We start from the raw sequence: 21,036 nt of genomic DNA, 5'->3' as shown, positions 1-21,036 counted from the left end.
GATGTTGCTAAGTAATAATTATTTATTGCAAGTTTTTCTGTACTAGAATTAAGATGGTGCTCACTAAAGCACAGAACATGGGCATAGTCTGTACTTCAATGGATGTTGTTGTTGTGGTCTTCAGTCCTGAGACTGGTTTGATGCAGCTCTCCATGCTACTCTATCCTGTGCAAGCTTCTTCATCTCCCAGTACCTACTGCACCCTACATCCTTCAGAATCTGCTTAGTGTATTCATCTCTTGGTCTCCTTCTACGATTTTTACCCTCCACGCTGCCATCCAATACTAAATTGGTGATCCCTTGATGACTCAGAACATGTCCTACCAACCGATCCCTTCTTCTAGTCAAGTTGTGCCACAAGCTCCTCTTCTCCCCAATTCTATTCAATACCTCCTCATTAGTTATGTGATCAACCCATCTAATCTTCAGCATTCTTCTGTAGCACCACATTTCAAAACCTTCTATTCTCTTCTTGTCTAAGCTATTTATTGTCCACGTTTCACTTCCATACATGGCTACACTCCATACAAATACTTTCAGAAACGACTTCCTGACATTTAAATCAATACTCGATGTTAACAAATTTTTCTTCTTCAGAAACGCTTTCCTTGCCATTGCCAGTCTACATTTTATATCCTCTCTACTTCGACCATCATCATTTATTTTGCTCCCCAATAGCAAAACTCCTTTACTACTTTAAGGGTTTCATTTCCTAATCTAATTCCCTCAGCATCACCCGACTTAATTTGACTGCATTCCATTATCCTCGTTTTGCTTTTGTTGATGTTCATCTTATACCCTCCTTTCAAGACGCTGTCCATTCCGTTCAACTGCTCTTGCAAGTCCTTTGCTGTCTCTGACAGAATTACAATGTCATCGACGAACCTCAAAGTTTTTATTTCTTCTCCGTGGATTTTAATACCTACTCCGAACTTTTCTTTTGTTTCCTTTATTGCTTGCTCAATATACAGATTGAATAACTTCGGGGATAGGCTACAACCCTGTCTCACTCCCTTCCCAACCACTGCTTCCCTTTCATACCCCTTGACTCTTATAACTGCCATCTGGTTTCTGTACAAATTGTAAATAGCCTTTCGCTCTCTGTATTTTACCCCTGCCACGTTCAGAATTTGAAAGAGAGTATTCAAATCAACATTCTCAAAAGCTTTCTCTAAGTCTACAAATGCTAGAAACGTAGGTTTGCCTTTCCTTAATATTTCTTCTAAGATAAGTCGTAGGGTCAGTGTTGCCTCCCATGTTCCAACATTTCTACGGAATCCAAACTGATCTTCCCCGAGGCCGGCTTCTATCAGTTTTTCCATTCGTCTGTAAAGTATTCGTGTTAGTATTTTGCAGCTGTGACTTATTAAACTGATAGTTCGGTAATTTTCACATCTGTCAACACCTGCTTTCTTTAGGATTGGGATTATTATATTCTTCTTGAAGTCTGAGGGTATTTCGCCTGTCTCATACATCTTGCTCACCAGATGGTAGAGTTTTGTCAGGACTGGCTCTCCCAAGGTTGTCAGTAGTTCTAATGGAATGTTGTCTACTCCGGGGGCCTTGTTTCGACTCAGGTCTTTCAGTGCTCTGTCAAACTCTTCACGCAATATCATATCTCCCATTTCATCTTCATCTACATCCTCTTCCATTTCCATAATATTGTCCTCAAGTACATCGCCCTTGTATAGGCCCTCTGTATACTCCTTCCACCTTTCTGCTTTCCCTTCTTCGCTTAGAACTGGGTTTCCATCTGAGCTCTTGATATTCATGCAAGTGGTTCTCTTTTCTCCAAAGGTCTCTTGCCTGCTTCATTTACTGCAATTTTGTATTTTCTCCTTTCATCAATTAAATTCAGTATCTCTTCCGTTACCCATGGATTTCTACTAGCCCTCGTCTTTTTACCTACTTGATCCTCTGCTGCCTTCACTATTTCATCCCTCAAAGCTACCCATTCTTCTTCTACTGTATTTCTTTCCCACATTCCTGTCAATTGTTCCATTACACTCTCCATGAAACTCTGTACAACCTCTGGTTTAGTCAGTTTATCCAGGTCCCATCTCCTTAAATTCCCACCTTTTTGCAGTTTCTTCAGTTTTAATTTACAGTTCATAACTAATAGATTGTGGTCAGAGCCCACATCTGCCCCTGGAAATGTCTTACAATTTAAAATCTGAACCCTAAATCTCTGTCTTACCATTATATAATCTATCTGAATCCTTCTAGTATCTCCAGGGTTCTTCCATGTATACAACCTTCTTCCATGATTCTTAAACCAAGTATTAGCTATGATTAAGTTATGCTCTGCGCAAAATTCTACCAGGCAGCTTCCTCTTTCATTTGTTAGCCCCAATCCATATTCACCTACTATGTTTCCTTCTCTCCCTTTTCCTACTGATGAATTCCAGTCACCCATGACTAATAAATTTTCGTCTCCCTTCACTACCTGAATAATTTCTTTTATCTCATCATACATTTCATCAATTTCTTCATCATCTGCAGAGCTAGTTGTCATATAAACTTGTACTACTGTAGTAGGCGTGGACTTCGTGTCTATCTTGGCCACAATAATGCGTTCACTATGCTGTTTGTAGTAGCTTACCCATACACCTATTTTTTTATTCATTATTAAACATACTCCTGCATTACCACTATTTGATTTTGTATTTATAACCCTGTATTCACCTGACCAGAAGGCTTGTTCCTCCTGCCACCGAACTTCACTAATTCCTACTATATCTAACTTTAACCTATCCATTTCCCTTTTTAAATTTTCTAACCTACCTGCCCGATTAAGGGATCTGACATTCCACGCTCCGATCCATAGAACGCCAGTTTTCTTTCTCCTTATAACGACGTCCTCTTGAGTAGTCCCTGCCCGGAGATCCGAATGGGGGACTATTTTACCTCCGGAATATTTTACCCAAGAGGACGCCGTCATCATTTAATCATACAGTAAAGCTGCATGCCCTCGGGAAAAGTTACGGCTGTAGTTTCCCCTTGCTTTCAGCCGTTCGCAGTACCAGAACAGCAAGGCCATTTTGGTTAGTGTTACAAGGCCAGATCAGTCAATCATCCAGACTGTTGCCGCTGCAACTACTGAAAAGGCTGCTGCCCCTCTACAGGAACCACCCGTTTTCTGGCCGCTCAACAGATATCCCTCCGTTGTGGTTGCACCTACGGTATCGCTATCTGTATCGTTGAGGCACGCAAGCCTCCCCAACAACAGCAAGGTCCATGGTTCATGGGGGGGGGGGGGGGGGGTACTTCATGGATCATGGATATTAATTATAATTCATTTACCTTACTGCAGAGGCCTCTAATGTTTTGGTGATAAATTGCCAGGTTTTGTTTAGCAGAAGCAGAGTAAATTGTTTTCTCTCAAAAAGAAGTTTAATTTGAAGGTATTTTTCACTATCTATTTCTCCAATTTGGTCTGTTTCCACACACTGATAGATTGTGAAGAAGCACTTTTACCTTTTTTTTTCACCAGCCAGTTGTCCAATGTAGTCTGCCTACACCCAGTCCTATAGTTATCTTGTGTAGTGGTACACTCTTCGTTCAGATCAGATTGTCCTTGCATTTGTAGTTATATGACATATTATAGTCGCTAAATGATTTTTCCCACAGCAGTTGAGGTGAAGGCCATGAGTGGTGTACAGTTCTCTACCAAATTTGTGAGCTTCAATCCTATGAAAACTAAAGTGCTGCAGATTTCTGCATAATGTCTATTTGTAGCTATTACTATCTTATTTACACCCAAGGATTATATTAAGTCATGCCTGTGTGGAATATCAACTACAATTATGTTGGAATGTTTCAAGTGGTTCAGAGCTGTTCTTAACACATTAGCAGCATGTGGACCTTCGCTGTGAAGGGTTGGGGGAAAGCATCTAGCAGTTGTGGGAGAATGGGAAGCTGTCTGAGGGTGCATGGGCACACCCCCACCCACACCCACACGCAAACCCACCCCCATTATCAAAGAAACTTAAGACTTTCAATGCTTTAGTGTGTGTGAGAGTTTCGCTCATACTAGAATAAAAACAAAACACTAAACACAGAATTTTCCTCCATTGGCTGATTTTAAACCATTTACATCTGCTTTTAACTTACAATTTCTGTTGTACTACACAGATTATTTCATACTCTAAAGCTACTTTTATAACTTTTTCCATTGGTCGGTGAATACAGATGTTTATTTACAATAAGCGATTTTGCTTTTGTTTTAAATGAATCCCCACAATGTGCTATTATTGATTCTGGCAATTTGTTGTACCACATTAATCCTTTGATCTATGGACTGTGGTCTGTTACTGTAATTTTGTTCTTTGTATTAAATAACTGTGCATCTTTCTGGGGTTATAGTTATGTGCATGCTGCATGTTAAAATAACAACAGCACGAAAGGTAGCAAATGATGAAATTTTACTGGTTGTGTGTAGCTGTTGATTTTGGGTTATACAGGACACAAAAGTTAGTATCATACAGGCTGGAGAATATATTGGCCATGGCCACAGTCAAATACCCTTTCTATAGAGGTAGATCATGACAGAAAGAGCAGCATGCACTCTTCTGTACCTTTGTTCAAATATAAAATTATGGAGACTACAAAGATAGGAGCAATCAAAGGGCTTAACATGTCAGAAATTTAATGCTTGCTGTCCAAGTAATGGATGCAGTCTATTCTCCTTGAAACCATCACACATACTGTTGGCGTGCCTCTATCTGCTGCCACATCAAGGGAAGCCACAACAATAATTGCCATGCTGATAGCCTGTGATGCTTCAAACACCATCTCACTGTGTGTATGGTACTTACCTTACTTCAAACAAGCCTATTCCTTGACTCAAGGTACATAACACATCTGCATGATTCTTCATGGCCGAGTGAACAGCATACGAGTCCTCCTAGGCACTTGTGACATGGGAACATTGATACCTGCTTAGTGTTGAGTATGAACCCATCAATTAAATGTTTATGATACAGTTGTTGGATACTGAAGAATGCAATATAGCGGAACAATAAACTGTGGTCTCTATTAACCACAGTTCTGCTGTGGCTGAATTCACATATTTGCTGGTAAACATTCTTCCTTTTTACACAAGGTATAACATGACCATCTCATAGAAAGCAACATTCAGATTCATGATCCAGTGACATTAATGTGACGACTGCATATGTTTGACATCAACAAGCAATAAACACTCACAGATGGCAGGTGGCAGCACTAGCAGTGATGGGTATATCAAGTATGTCTGGGAGATGCAAAAACAGTGCAGCCATTGTCATAATATGAAAATGGATGGACTTATGTGACATCCAAAAGGACATGATCGTTAGCTTCCAGGTCAAGAGTGGAAGCTTTTCCGAAACGGCTAAGATAACATGATCATCACATAGAAAACAAGATTTGGATATGTGGTCCAGTGTCATTAATGTGACCATTGCATATGTTTGACATCAACATGCAATAATCACCCACATACGGCAGGTGGTAGCACTAGCAGTGAAGGGTGTATCAAGTGTTCAGGAACCAGTGCAGCTGTAGTCGAAATGCGGAAACGGACTGATTTATCTGACATCCAAAAGGGCATGATGATTAGCTTTCAGGCCGAGAGTGGAAGCTTTACTGAAATACCTAAGCTTGTAAACTGTTCGCATGCCACTGTTGTTACTATATAGCATGCATGGCAAAACTGATGCCGAGGCAACTGTGGTGAACCACGGGTTACAGATGATGAGTGAACAACAGCTGCAGAGATGTGTAAATATGAATAGAAGTGCAACTGACTGCCCAAATGAACTAAGTTCTCCTCATTCACAGTTCAGCAAACATTGCTGCATACAGACCTCCACAGCAGGCACCTGGTTCATGCTCCCATGCTGACTGCTGTTCATCAATGCCAAAGGCTGAAAATTTCATGCCATACTGCAACTGGATGTTCGCTGCGTGGTGACAGGTGGTCTTTTCAGATGAATCACATTTCATGCTCCACTGGATAGATGGCCATTTGTGTGTGTGGCATGAAGTGTCTGAAAGCAAACACTCTGCAACAATCATTGTCTGGGAAATGCTTTTGAGGCATTCCCTGAGTGAGCTCTTCACTCTGGAAGGCACAATGGATCAACACAAGTATGCAACTATCCTTGGAGACCATGTCCACCCCTACATGCAGTTTGTTTTTCCTTGGCAAGGTGACACGCACCAATTGGACAATGCAACATGTCATGCAACTCATAGTGTATGTGCCTGGTTCGAAGAGCGCCAGGATGAGTTTACCTGACTCTCCAATTGCCAAACTCCACAGATTAAAACCCAATAGAGAGTCTGAGGTACCGCCTCGAATGGGCTGTTCGTGCCATGGATCTGTAACCAAGAAACCTAGTGCAGCTGACCACAGCACTGAAGTCGGCGTGGCTCCACATCCCTGTTGGTATCTCTCTTCCTCTCCATGCTGCAAAAGGTGGTTGTTGGTCACATTAATGTGGCTGGATCATATATGATTCATGAATGAGGAACTCACTGCATAATTGTTTTTCATATACAGATTGTAAATGGCATTACTTCTACCTAAAGTGTGCACTTTTGCTGAACTGATAATCAGTACATATCCATGCACATAGCACACTTCATTCAAATTTGATGTTTTTGTTGCATGTTGCCTTCTTGGTGTTGCAGATTTAGCGGCCAGCAGAATCAGATTCTTCAAAATTAAAACCAAACAGTAAAATGCTTAAATTTTTCAGATACATATCAATATTGTACCCCATGGGATCCACTATTATGCAACACAGACAGCTGCTGCAGGCTGAATAAACAGTGCAATCACAACATAAGCACGACATGTTGGTTGTCAATTACATCTCCCACAGCCACCACAGTAACACATGGTGCTACCTTTGCTGCTAGAGGCATGCTACGTGAGGTGCTGCAATTAGTGCTGCCATCGTGGACTCCAATTCTTCTTCTGCAGATCGTGTGCCCACAGATCACCTTGGCAGTAGTCTTCAGCTGGGCAGCTATACAGGATGCCACCTGGCGGACCAGAGGCAGTTCACATCAAGAGTCGCTCTGGGTAAGCGCCAAGTGCTGTTGCCTGCCCCTTAATTGGCGCTCCCTTTGTCTCAGCGCAGCTCTCTTCTTGGAGCTGCATCTGAGTCCTCACTCCATACTTTGTTTGAGTTCTTCAACTGGCCAATGATGCCTTTGCTCTGAACTGGATCTCAAGTCTTCATGCTGTGTCACTGAGTCCTTCTCACGGGGTCCCGGGTTTGATTCCCAGCCGAGTCAGGGATTTTCTCCTCCCGGGAGACTGGGTGTTTGTGTTGTCCTCATCATCTTATCATCATTTTGGAAGTGGTGAGCTTGGAAATAGAAAGATTGGGAAATTGTACGGATGCTGGCGACCCCACAAACCCAAATCATCATCATCATCATCTGAGTCCTCCAAGCTGTCCCCAACAAGCACCTCACCTGGGGCCTGGGTGTACACAGCTGACGGTTGCTCCTGGACCATGCTGGCTGTGTCTGTAACCTGTGTGATTGAGCCATTTTTCTACATCAGCTACGCTATTTCTGACTGGCAACAAGCTTCTGTCTGTCACATCTCTGCTGGATTGTCCTTAACCCTTATCGCTCTACCTGATGCGGCTACAGTGACATCGGCCTTGTCAGGATTCTCCCAGTGCTATGTCAGTAACTATCAGCGGATGGAACCAAGTAGTGTTGATTTCAAGTCCATATGACTGTATTCCATTGTTGGGAGTAAATAAAGCTAATTTATTCTTGCTACCTGGGACACATTAATTTGTGTGGCTATCTTGACTATAACACAAAACTTGGTGATGAGAAGTGGATTCTGTTCCATTAGTAACTGTTAGACTTTTTCACACTTTCCGTGCTGACCCAGTGTACATACCCATCTTGGTGCACTACTTAGGACAGTTCCAAATGATTTTTTTCTCTCTCACCACATACATGTATCTCATTTCAGTATGAATCCACTGCCTCTGACTGTATTGGCACCGCTGCTGCCAGTACAGTGCATGCAATGGAACATCAAACTTCTACAGAAGCTAACCTGCATGCCACTTGCAACCACAAGCAAAGCCATCGCCAGCTGAGTATGTTAGCATCCTGCTGACATCCCACTGGAGCATGAACAGCAGGCCATGCCTGTTGGTTCCTCGCTGATGTCCCATTAGTCTGTTGCTTCTGGTTGAGCCCATTGGTTCCCCACTGAACTCCCACTGTTCCCCCACTTTCAGCCATGCCCAGCAGCACCCTGTAAAAGTCCCACTGGAGTATTGACATCTGCCCAAGCTTGTCATTTCCCAGCTGATATCCCACTGGCCCAATGCTTATCTGGTTGAGCCTGTCAGCTCCTTGCCGATGTCCTACTAGCCCATCACCTTCCAGCCAAGCCCGTCCCAATGGCCTGTCACCAATGTCGCACCAGCCTGTCACCTGCTGCCGGCTCCTTCACAGCGACCCTTGTTGCTGCAAAGGAGTTGGGTCATGTGCCTGTGTAGGTGATCGTATCTGTGCTGCCCCCAATGCTGTTAGTGGGTGCAAATAAGTCACCAGCCGCCACTGCTGCCACTATGCTGCCCTGTATCAGCCTGTTGATGCAAATTGTCACATTTTCTGCATCATTTTCCTTTTCCATTTGTAAGTTATTGCCCCCTGCCATATTAGCCTTGCTTGAGCAGTCGCTCCCATGCCCTCTCCTTTTCCTCCAGCATATGATGGAATGCTCATGGAAGTTCTGATGAAACCCTGGGCCACACCTGATCTTGTCTGCATCACTGCCTTCCAGCGGCTGATTTGCCTTCCTTGAGTATGACCCTGCCTGTCTGTGGTATTCAGGTCCCCAGCTGTGGTGGCCTTCCCCATTGGCTACATCAATGCCACATGTAATGTCTCATAAGCCCATCGACATTGTCACATCTCGGGTGATCGAACATCAACCTCTCATAGGCTGCCAATGCCTGCCGAAGTCCATGGTGCCTCTTCTGGGCAGCAGCTGCTTCACTTTCAAGTGCGTTTCACCACCTCTTTTCCAGGAGGGGAGGGGTATTGTATTCCCTGGTGTCCACTGCTATGCAACACAGATGTGTACTGTGGGCTGTTGCTTCTCCAGGCTGTTGACAACGCCACTATGGAAGACAGGATAAACAGTATGACTCCAACATAAGCACACCGTGTTTGTTATCAACCACATCACCCGCAGCCACCATGGTAACACATGGCTCTAGCTTCACCACGAGAGTTACTGCAATTAACATCATCATCACAGGCACCAATTCTTCTTCCACAAATCACGTGCCAGCCAGTCAGTTAGTTAGGTGTTCTACAGATAATTTGAATGATTATTTTATAGAAATGGTTTGGAATGAGTTAATTTACAGGATATGTATACATGATTACCATTAACATTAATGAACACATTATAATGTACGGAAAGTTCTTGTTGAGAATTACGAATTATTTAGGAATAAAGGGGATGACTCACCAAAAGGCAGAAGCACTGCATCATCGATAGGTACACAAACAAAAGGTACAAAGCTTTGCTACCTTTCTGAATGAAATTTCTTTTCCAAGCTTAAAAAACATGCACACAAGCAGGAACACACACACACTCACATGCATAAGCCTATCTCCCTACATTATGCTCAGTTGAGTGAGCATATTGAACTCCTCTCAGAGTCACTGACAGCTTTGACATGTCATTAGCAAAAATATGTACTGTGATGGCACAGTTAAAATGTTTAGCTCCTTGAAGAAGTACCTACATGATGTCCACAGGTGAATACCACAATTATTTGTACTGCTCACTTTTGTGCAGTAAGTACTTCTTTGACAGTATTCTATCACCACTCTGCTATAAAGAAGGCTGCCTTGCCAACCATGATCAGTTGCTCTGGGCCAAGCACCAAGTGCTGTCACTGGTACCTCACTTGGAACTTCCTTCATCACAGTTCTTCGCTCAGAGTCACGTTCAAATCTTCTCTCCACTTCTGATCCAAGTTACACTGGCCATTGACGTCATTGCTCCATGCCTCGTTCAAGTTCTCCGTAGCAGCCGCTCATGTCTTTGCTCCAAGCCACATCCTGAGTCTTCATTCCACATCTTGTTCGATTCCTCCATTCTTGGCCTGAAGTCATCTGCACTTGCAGGCCATCTGTATGCAAGTTGCCACCACTGCCAGAAACCACTGGCTGCATCTCCAGTCCATTTGATGGAGGTATCTCTCAGCAACAACCATGCTACCTCTGACTGGCTATAAGCTTCCACCTCACTGAGACCTTTTACCTGAAGTGTCCACTGTTATGGCCACACTGATGTTTCCTTTGTCAGGACTCTTCCATGTCAGTGATTGGGGAAATAGAACCTAATAGGACTGAGACAACTGTGAATGGCTATTTGGTTGAATTCCATTACTGAGAATAAATAAAGTTCATTTATTATTGCTCCTTGGAGCACAATAATTAGCATGGCTGGCTCATCCACAACACAAAAATGAATATTGATGGTATCGTAGAAAGGAGCCAAATTTTTCCTTTGCTGCACTGAATATAAACAAAATTATCATAAGTTCTAACTGTATGCTTCATTAGCAGTTCTTTGTAAATTAAAAGTAGACAAAGTATTTATATACAATACAGTATTACATAAATCAACTAAATTTACAAAGCTAAGTGTAAGTAATTATTGATTTCTGAACTACGGACCATTTAAGCCCTAAACTCAATTATTTCATGTGTAGCGTTTATACTAAATAATTTTTGTAATTTTGTCAAGGACAGAGAACCTTCAACCACTTTACTGCTTCTGGTATGCTGTAATGACTGTAGAGTGAAAAGTAACTTTAATAGATCACATCCCCTCCACCCCCATCTCCACCCACCTGGCAAAACAACGCACTTGCTCTGTCCATTTTACTAAAGGCACTATGTAACTTGATGTAACAAAACATGTGAGGATAAATGTTCAGCTCTATTAGAATTTTGCACCTTACCTTTATTGCAGATATTTTCTGAAAGGAAAACGTATGTATTTTTCAGCCTATCTTGTGGCTAAATGTAGTAATTCACGATCAGTCATTTACATATAGTTGCCGTGACCTTGTTTTGATCATTTTAAATTTATGAAAGTTTTTTTGTTTCAGACAAATATTTATTTTTTAAATCAAAGAAATGTGGTTTGGTTTTATTGTACAGCCCAAATTATACAAGTGATATTGGATAGGTGTCGACCCCATCGGCGCCACATAGCCCCCCCCCCCCCCCCCCCCTCCCCGCAGTACGGAGTACCCTTGAGAGGCGTCGGGGAGTTGTGTCAGTAGATGTCGTGAATGAAGATTCGGCCACCGAACCTGGAAGTTGTTGAAGCGCGCCGGGCGTCGTACTGGGCGTGCTGGTTGCGTGGCGACAGGGAGGCCGGCGGTTTGTGGGAGGAACGGAGCGGCGATGACGATGATGTCTTCGGTGGGCGTGGCAAACACACGAAGCATGTCCAGGTCGACGTCGGGCAAGAGGGGAATACATTTCACCAGGTGGCAGGGAATGGCGGAGGTTGTGTCATGAGCACAGGATGAAGGGAAACACACGATGACCAGTGTGTCATCGCGTAGTATTATAGAGATGTCATGGTTATGTCCGGGGGGACAGGCACAAACGCCTCGAGCGAGGGCACGTTCAAGATGGGGGGTCGTGAGAAACCTCAACAGGACGAGGCAGGCGACGGGGGAGAGGTCGAAGGGACCGGCGAAGGGCCTGGCGGCGAGGGCATGATCGTAGGTAAGCTCAATGTGGGGAGCATGTATCACTCGACAGAGTGCGTGAGACCAGAGTAGAGGGCAAGGTCAGAGAAGAGCTCGACGATTGGAGCTGGAAGTTACTCGACCGAGTGAGAGTGGTCGGAGCGTCGTGCGCCACGACAGTGAGTGGCGTGGTCATGGCCTGAAGGGGGGTAGAAGTGGGCTCGACATGAGTGGGCTTAAGTCTGTTGAGAGAGACTGTAACAGCTGAATCTTTTATCTGGATATCATAGCTGTTGGCTGAGCGCTGGAGAACTTGGTATGGGCCGGTATATGGAGGTTGGAGGGCAGCACGGACAGTGTCATCTCGGAGCATGACATACTCGCAGTTGTCCAGAGATTTCAGGACGTGAACCTTGTGGCGGGGATGGCTGGCAGGCGGAGGGAGGGATGTGGAGGTTGATGAAGTGGCATCTGACGCGGTCCACGAAGGAAGGTAAGTCAGACTGAGGGAGAGAAGCGGAAGGGCTCACAAGTTCGCCAGGGAGAACAATGTTCTGGCCATATACGAACTCGGCTATTGTGCCTTTGAGGTCTTCCTTATAGATCACACGAATTCCGAGTAGCACAAAGAGGAAGGGCCTCCGTCCATAAAGAGTCGTGGCATCAAAGAGCTGCCTTGAAAGTGTGGTGACAACACTCAACTAGCCTGTTACTTTGCAGGTGATATGCTGTGGTATGGATGCGCCGGATGCTGCAAATGTTACAAATCTCGTTGAACAGAGCCGACTCAAATTGTCAGCCCTGGTCAGTCGTGATGATAGCTGGACATCCGAAACGCGATACCCATGACTCGACGAAAGCTCGAGCAAGAGTTTCTGCTGTGATATTGGGGAGGGGGACAGCCTTGACCCAGCGAGTCGTTCGGTCGATAGACGAGAGAACATAACGAACGCCGTTAGAGGGGGGGAGAGGGCCGACAATGTCAATATGAATATGCTGGAAACGCCCAGGAGGGATCGAAAAGGCGCTGAGGGGGGAGTGAAGTGTGCTTGTGTACTTTGCAGCGTTGGCACGTGACACAGGAGTGTGCCCATTGCTGGCAGTTCTTGTTGACATTTCTCCACACAAAGCGCTCCGTACGCACGAACACCAGGGTGGGCTAAATTATGCATTACATTGAAGACAGCTCGATGGAGCATGGTTGGGATGAGGGGGCATAACGTGCCCGTACTGTCGTCGCACCAGATCTCACCAGAAATGCCAGGGAAGGTGGTGCGGACGAAGTGTAGTGAAGAGGTAGAGTCTGAAATCAGGTTTTGTGTGTCCTCGTCGGTGGGTTGGAGGTTAGGCAGTTCAGAGAGATCTAACAGTGAATGAACGGCATCGACTCGTGAAAGGAAATCAGCAACTATATTGTCAGCACCCTTTATGTGTTTGTGTCTGACATCGGTAGTGAACTGAGATATGAAGTCCATGTATCTGAAGCAGCGAGGAGGCGGGTCAGCTGGCGGGTTTGTAATGGTCGCAGCCAGGGCTTTGTGGTCTGTTAAAATAATATAAAGGGCGTCCCTCAACATCAGTCTTAAAATGCTTGATCGCTTCGTAGACCGCGAGCAACTCCCTGTCAAACGCGGAATATTTCCGTTGTGTATCGGTGAGCTTGCGCGAGAAGAACTGCAGAGGCGAAGTTTGGCCGTCGACTGTCTGGCTAAGGACAGTGCCGATGGCAGTATCACTCGTCTGTCATGATGAAAAGCTGCGCATTGGGATGAGGATGCGCGATGGTGCAGGCCTTGGCAAGAAGATTTTTGAGGGCAGTGAAAGAGGCAGCCATAGCAGGGGTCCATGGAACGGGCCGAGATACAGAAGTCTTGGTGCCTGCCAAGGCATCTGTCAGTGGAGCCTGAATCTCCGCAGCCCAAGGTAGATGTCGGTGATAATAATTAACCGTCCCCAGAAAGTTCCGAAGCTCTTTGAATGACAAAGGTCTGGATAGGTTTAGTATTGTTTGTACTTTCTCAGGGGGCGGTGAGATGCCGTCGGCAGAGACCCGAAAACTAAGAAAAGTGACAGCAGGTTGATGCAGCTGCAATTTGTCCTGGTTGGTCTCGATGCCTGCTGCCGCGAGAGTGTTCATAACAGTTTGCACATGTCGAATGTTGTCCTTGAGGAGCTGAACACAAGAATGTCATCAAGATATGCAAAGCAGAATTGTAGTTCGAATAGCACTTCATTGATGAAGCATTGCCAGGTCTGGGTTGCGTTTTTCAGACCAAAGGCCATGAATCCAAACTGAAATAACCCGATCGGGTTGGTGATTGCTGTCTTCTCGATGTCTTCAGGTGCCATGGGTATCTGGTGGAAGGCCCGTTTGCAATCAATGACAGAGAATGTGGTCGCACACCTGTGAGGGAACTGGTAAAGTCGGCAATGTTGGGTATGGGGTAGGTGTCCATAATTTAGTCGACGGTAGTCTCCGCACATGCGCCACGACCCGTCTTTCTTGGGTGTCATGTGTATTGGCGTAGACCAGCTACTGGCAGAGGGTTCAATGACACCGGAGCTTAGTAGTTCAGAAATCTGTTTTTTAAGGTCGGAGAGGCACTGGGGACAAAGTCAACGTGGTTTACTGGAGATCGGGGGGCCTTGCGTGAGGCGAAGCTTGTGAAGCATGCCGTTGGTGATGATGGAAATGTTGCCAATGGCACGGGAGGCAGTTTGTTTACAATGTGTGGCGGGCGGGGCAGGCGAGGCGTGGTCGTGGTGTTCGGAGCCACTCGGCGGATCCGACGGGAGCCGAGGCAGCGAAGTGTCCCAGGAGTCAACGTGACGAGATGGCCGCCTGCCCGAAGCAGTGGCACTGTGGTCGGGTGAGCTCAGTAGAGCTCATGAAGCGTTAGTGAGTCCATTGCCCGAGGGTGCGGCCTGTGGCAGCACGGTTGCGGGCGAAACGCTTGGCACGAGTGCACTGTTTGTGTTGTCAGTGGCGGTCACACGGCGGCGTGCAGGAGCCAAAGTTCATTTTTTGAGGTACTGTCCACGAGGGGCGGGGTAGGAGCTGTCAGTTCGGGAACACGTGACACTTGTCGCGCATGCACACTTGTGCCCGCCCGAGTGTCAAACGCTGCCGTGTTAGGAGGGTGTGGCCCTGCGGAACTGTCAGTACACGTTACGGCAGTCTTGATAGTACAGCTGCGAGGGGTAGCGGGAGGTAAACACACGGAAGCTCAATTGCTGGGATTGCAAGCAGATTCGGCGCACTTACTGACCTTGCTTTGTCCTTGCTGTAGTGTCTGTAATTCCTTTGTTGCATTGGAGAGCTGGAGCTGTGTTCCATGGAGCCAGAGGGAGAGCTCGAAGTTTTCCTTGCATAGGCAAGTGACGTGTTCAAGCTTGACAAGGCACTTATGCGTGGTTTCCTGTAACGTCATCGACAGAGACAAGCATGTACAGATGAGATGAGCCCGGTGGACCGATGTGTCACGGTGTAGGTTGCTCGACAGAGCACAGGGGAAGTGAGTCTTGGACGGATGGTGAAACACAGTGTTTCGCACTAGGTCCGGTGAAAGTTTGTGGTGTCACAAGAAGTCAATGCCTAGTATAGGTTCGTCAATTTCGCACACTAAAAAGTCCACTCGAGTTTGCAGTTTGTGGAGAGTGAGACGACGTGTGAGGTTGAACACGAGCATTGTAGTTTAGTTGAATTCACGGCTTGCAGTGAAATATGATAAGGGCGGATGTTCGATGATGCTAAGGACATGGGCACCTGTGTCCACTAGAAAAGGTATCCTAACGAAATGTCTTTAATGTAAAGTTGTCCACAATTATCCATTCGTTCCCGGACAGAATGGAGGACTGGGGGGATGCCTGTCATGTTGTGCACAGGAGGCAGCACCCTAACCCACCTGCGATTGGCATTTGGGAAGTAGCAGGGTTGTCTGCAGTTTCGTGCCGCCTCAACAAACCGTGTGTGGAAGTAACAGTAAGGGTAGTGTGGTTGCATTTCCTGCGGAAAGTTCGTTGCCAGTGGCAGTGGCCGAGGTTCGGTGGCCACAGCATGTTTTGTTGCAGGAGGGGGCGTGACCGCGGGAAGAACTGGTGACGTCCCAGTTGCTTGTTTACTGCTTCCCGGGGCAAGCGGAACAGTCAGCACAGTACGGTCCCAGCCGCGTCCGGCTGCAGGGCGATGAGCCTGAACCTGAGACTTGTCAGGTAAGCAGTGGCTGGCGAAATGGAGCAGTGATGCATCGTGTAGCTTGTCAGCAATCGTCATTCTTTGCTTGACAGGTTCAGGAGGCCTTGGAGCCAGAGCAAAGCGGATGTGAGGAGATAGTTCATCTGACCAGATGGCGAGGAGAGTGTCAGAGAATAGATCAGCACTGAGAAGGGCACATAGCTGTCTCAAGAGCTGGGAAGGTTTGTCGTTGTCTAGTTGCTCGACGTGGACCACTTGCCGTATTGCTGCCTCAGTTGAGCATGCAAGCTGACGTAGAACTGTCTCTTTGGCTAGAGTGTATCGGGTAGATGAGTCTCAGGAGTCGACCAGGTCTGCAATCAAGTCCTCCTGGTCATGCAGGTGGGTGATGAGGCACAGAAACCTGGTTGACTCATCGAGTTTGTAATGGTTGAACACTTCGTCCACAATTTAGAATGTTTGGAAGAACAGGTTGAGTTGAGTTCGTCGGAGCACTGCCAGAATCAAGCTGTTGTTGCTGTAGTACTCCAGGAGAGTGTGCCTCCAGGGGATGTGGCAACGACGGCTGTTCGGGTGGCAGCGTGAAGGTGACATGTTGTGGTTGAGTGCGATCCGTCGCGTTGCGGAAGGCCGACGCGGGTGAGACACCGTAATGTGTCGGTTGCGGTTTCGGAAACTCAACACGTTGCGGGTGTGTCCAGATTGACGTTTGATAGCCGGAGGCATGCACACTTCTAACCTCACTTATTGTTGAAGGCTCGAAAACGTCCAGCGAAATAGGCGTAATCGTCGAGTGAGAGGCATCATGTTGCAGTCCTGGCGGGTGTACATCGCCCGCAACACGATGCATGTTGATCACAAAATCCAGTGTTAGGCGTTAAGTCATTGTTCAAATGCTGTGTCGATGTAATACACGCAAAAATAACTGACACGGAGGTCGCGGACACAGTAAAACGATGAAAACGGAAGACGTTACAACTCGGGGTCATCAGTGAGGGAGAGATTCGGGTCGGTTACACCAAACAACACTCCCATTTTACAGTAGTCCAGCGAAATAGGCGTAATCGTCGAGTGAGAGGCATCATGTTGCAGTCCTGGCGGGTGTACATCGCCCGCAACACGATGCATGTTGATCACAAAATCCAGTGTTAGGCGTTAAGTCATTGTTCAAATGCTGTGTCGATGTAATACACGCAAAAATAACTGACACGGAGGTCGCGGACACAGTAAAACGATGAAAACGGAAGACGTTACAACTCGGGGTCATCAGTGAGGGAGAGATTCGGGTCGGTTACACCAAACAACACTCCCATTTTACAGTAGTTCATTTATTCACCTCTTTACACAAGCAAGGCTTACACAGAACTAACGTGGAAGTTTCACCCAAAGATAAACTTAGTTTAGTTCAAAGATGATACTCAGATCGATGCTAGTGTCAACCTCATCGGCACCACAGGTCAAAATAAGGATTAGTAACTTTTAGTTTCAGTAAAACAGAAGTAAAAGTAATTAGGTACCACATTTTTATAATCTAAATTTCTCAGTAACTGTTTGTGGATGGATTGAAATAACTAGGTAAATTAAAATTAGGCACCTATCTTTACAATCTAAGTTTGTCAGTAATTGTTTAAGTAAAATTTATTTTTACAAAGTCATAAATTCTTTTACAGAATAGAAATGCCTTTAGTTTAATTTTAAACATTGAATATGTAGCAATTTTTATTTCTTGTGGTATCTTATAATGTAATGTAATAACACCAATGTTAATTACGCCCTTCTGATAGGATGATGATCTGGGATATGTTTGGTGTATATTTGATAGCTGTCTGGCACAGTAGTTGTGTACATTCTTGTTTTACAGTAATTTGCCTCTTTTTAAGGGGTAGTCATAACTGAATAAGCATAACCATTAAGAACAACAAGCTCAGTATTCCATTTTTTAACGCTACAGTTTATTCTTAGAGCTCTTTTTTGAATTCTCAGTGAACAGAACTGTGCATATTATGCAAGCAGTATTGTTGTTTTTGTTGTTATAGAATTCAATATTCTTAGACCATAGCACACAGATGAGAGTTTCTTTGACAAGTTATTTCCATGTGTGTCTCGTTTTGAATCCTGCTGAACCTACAGACTCAAAAATTTTGTCACACTTACATTTTCTAGAGGGTCATTTTTTAACCTTGCTTGAACAGACATTTGGCTACATGGTGGAAATAAATGAAAATTGTAACATATAGTGTTGTCAGAATCTACACGTTGTTTTTGATTAACCATTCTGAAAGTCTTCATGTAGGAACTTCTGCTTTTGAGTGCAAGGTTACTGGGGACGATCCAGTGAGCAATATACTTGTACCACTAGCAAATAGGACACTTTTTGGGGGACTCATGTATTCTACAAGGTCATCCACATGAATCAAGAGGAGTAACAGTCCTATGATTGAGCCCAGAGGCTTTATTAGTAATTCACTGGAAAGAAAAGAAATGGTACTCGTTTTATTCAGAGTGTTGAACTGACACTGAAGTGATGTGTTCTGACTGTAGCTGTCTTACTAATTTTTTGAGCCGAATTTTGTAATCCAGCACATCGAAGACTTTTGAAAGGTCTGGGAAAATACCAGCAGCTATTTTATGTTGACTGAGAGATTTTAAGGTATAGTCTAAGAATTCAAAACTTTCTGTTTGTGTAAATTTAGACTTTTCAAGCCATGTTGTTGGATGGCATGAGGTGAACATTTATTTATAAAATTTATGAGCCTGTTATAAAACAGTTTTTTTCTAGAATTTTTACAAAGGAATTCACCTGTGATATAGGTCAGTAGTCCGATATTATATCAAAGCAGTCAGGCAAAAATATGCGAGAGAGAAAGAGAGAGAGAGAGGATGATTAATTGGTTTGACATCTAATTCCCTATTTATTTTTTCTAGAATTTTTACAAAGGAAGTCACCTGTGATATAGGTCAGTAGTCCGATATTATATCAAAGCGGTCAGGCAAAAATATGCGAGAGAGAAAGAGAGAGAGAGAGAGAGGATGATTAATTGGTTTGACATCTGATTCCCTATTTATTTTATCTGACTACATCACCATTGGTGTGCTATCCTGGGTGAATTTCCTGTTGTCTTGTAACACCCATTCCCCTCAAACACTTACATACAACTTTGTACCAAATTTGAGTACTCTGACACCTTTGTGTGTGTTTGATAATCTGCTTCCAGCTATTAAGTAGAATTTTTCTGTATTGCTTTCATTTACAAATAGAAACAATGATATTTACCAAGTATTATTACTTCATCACTTCAGCTGTTAAGTTGAATGTCTTGGAGTTTACTTGAGTTTAATGTTGCTTCCACCTGTTCTTTTCTTTATGAATGTGTTTGACTTTTTCCAACAGGATCAGACTCTTCCATCAGCCACAGATGTCTGCATAATTCGTTTAATGCATTTCAACAAAGTACAGGAAGACTTGAGGCAGATGCTCTAATAAACATAAGCCATCAACAGAACTTTGAAGCTGACTATGCCTCTTCACACATTCCCACTTCAACTTTTCAAAAAATAGCACTGTTCTTTGGTTCATCTGCTGTTGCCCTCATGGATCCTTCAAGGGGTGACATGATTGCTACTTTGGGTGAAACAGGAGGGGAGGGACCAATTAAGTATATGCAACAGAAGATGCTACAGAGTGGTGAAGGAAAACAAATCTTAATGTAAGTGATAACACACAATGTCTTATCATTAGTTTCATGTGTTCTTTATATCTAGAGAGAAGAGAAAGAGTACAGTGGAGAATCAGAAAAAAGAAATGTGTCAGAATGATGACTTAAGAAAACATACCAAAAGACAAGAAGCAAAAATGAAAATAATTGGATATGAAAATTTCTTAAAAGGTGTTAATATTTTACTTGTTACTTACACTACTGTTTGGAAAAAGTAAAATACCAAGACAGATAAATGTTATCACAATGAAACTTATTCCAGTGATTAGGGACATGACACCACACAAATGATTAGCATTACAGAACTGCACATGCACTGTGACTGTGGAAATTCAGAACCACATGCTGCAATCAGGCCTACTAGATATTGTGTTACGGAATCAAAGAGTACCTGAATATGCTGCTGGGGAATAATCAACTGTGCCTCCAGGAGGGCCTGAAAGAACAAGTTGCCAACCAGCCGTATCCCAGATGTGTTGGATGGGTGACTTTCCAGGCAAACAGGCAGGCCCAGGGGAGCAATGTTACCTGTTGTTCTTTGAAGAAGGCTTGCACATTTCTTGCCGTATGTAGCCGGATGTTGTCCTGCTCAAATATGGCATGTTGAATGGCCTGCAAGAGGGGCAATACCTAAGGCTGTAAAACTTTCCTGATGTAGTGGTAGCTATTCAAATCATCCTCAAAACACAGGAGACAAGATCACGTGCTATAGGCAATGGCACTCCAAACCATCACACATGACATTTGTCTGTTATATCTCTCAACAATACAGTTTTCCCAATTGCGTTCACTATGGTGGCATTGAATGCGTATGTCGCCAACAGTACAGGACAAATTGAAGAGGAACTCATCTGAAAACACTTCATTTTGCCACTCAGCAAACCAGTGCTCACGTACAAATGCCCATTAATGTCTGTGCTGTTGGTGGGTTCTGGTCAATGGCAGCTGACACAATGGCATGCACGTCACCTGTCCACTTTCCATAAGATAGTGTCAAACTGTTGACGTACACATGTCCATACCGACTGCAGAGCTACACATTATACCAACACTGTGGACAAAGCTGTTCTGTCTGTTACGGCCAAGTGAACAAGATGGCAGTCATCTCGTATTGTGGTCAAGAGTGTTGTTCACTACACTGTACTGCGCATGGCCCTCTTCTCTCCACTGATTCCACATGTCCCTCACTGACGAATCAGTGTGCCCTGTATGAGCTGCCATGTCACAGAATGACAGACTTTCCACTCAGAGACCAATCATTTTGCCCCATTCACATGCCAATATTCCATCCTATGATCTTGATGTCTCACTGATGAAGCAGTATGCCCTGTACAAGCTGCAATGTTATGGAATGACAAGC

The 21,036-nt window shown here is 44.6% G+C and overlaps 1 protein-coding gene across 3 annotated transcripts in view; it reads left to right on the top strand.

Moving 5' to 3' along the window:
• The window catches only part of LOC126252443 (ubiquinone biosynthesis protein COQ4 homolog, mitochondrial), a 128,390-nt gene that overhangs the window by 39,792 nt on the left and 67,562 nt on the right, over positions 1 to 21,036 (top strand). Inside the window, exons 1-2 of one of the 3 annotated variants that reach the window (XM_049953355.1) lie at positions 15,855 to 15,977; positions 19,352 to 19,667. In XM_049953355.1, the coding sequence (XP_049809312.1) occupies positions 19,552 to 19,667 (116 nt within the window). In that variant the 5' untranslated portion in view covers positions 15,855 to 15,977; positions 19,352 to 19,551. Of the gene's footprint in view, positions 1 to 15,854; positions 15,978 to 16,085; positions 16,182 to 19,351; positions 19,668 to 21,036 lie in introns of those variants that run through there. The other 2 variants (XM_049953340.1, XM_049953348.1) reach the window with 2 other exon arrangements.

The sequence above is a fragment of the Schistocerca nitens genome, chromosome 1 (genome assembly GCF_023898315.1).
Source record: "Schistocerca nitens isolate TAMUIC-IGC-003100 chromosome 1, iqSchNite1.1, whole genome shotgun sequence".
NCBI lineage: Eukaryota > Metazoa > Arthropoda > Insecta > Orthoptera > Acrididae > Schistocerca > Schistocerca nitens.
This window is presented reverse-complemented; position numbering and strand designations above follow the sequence as displayed.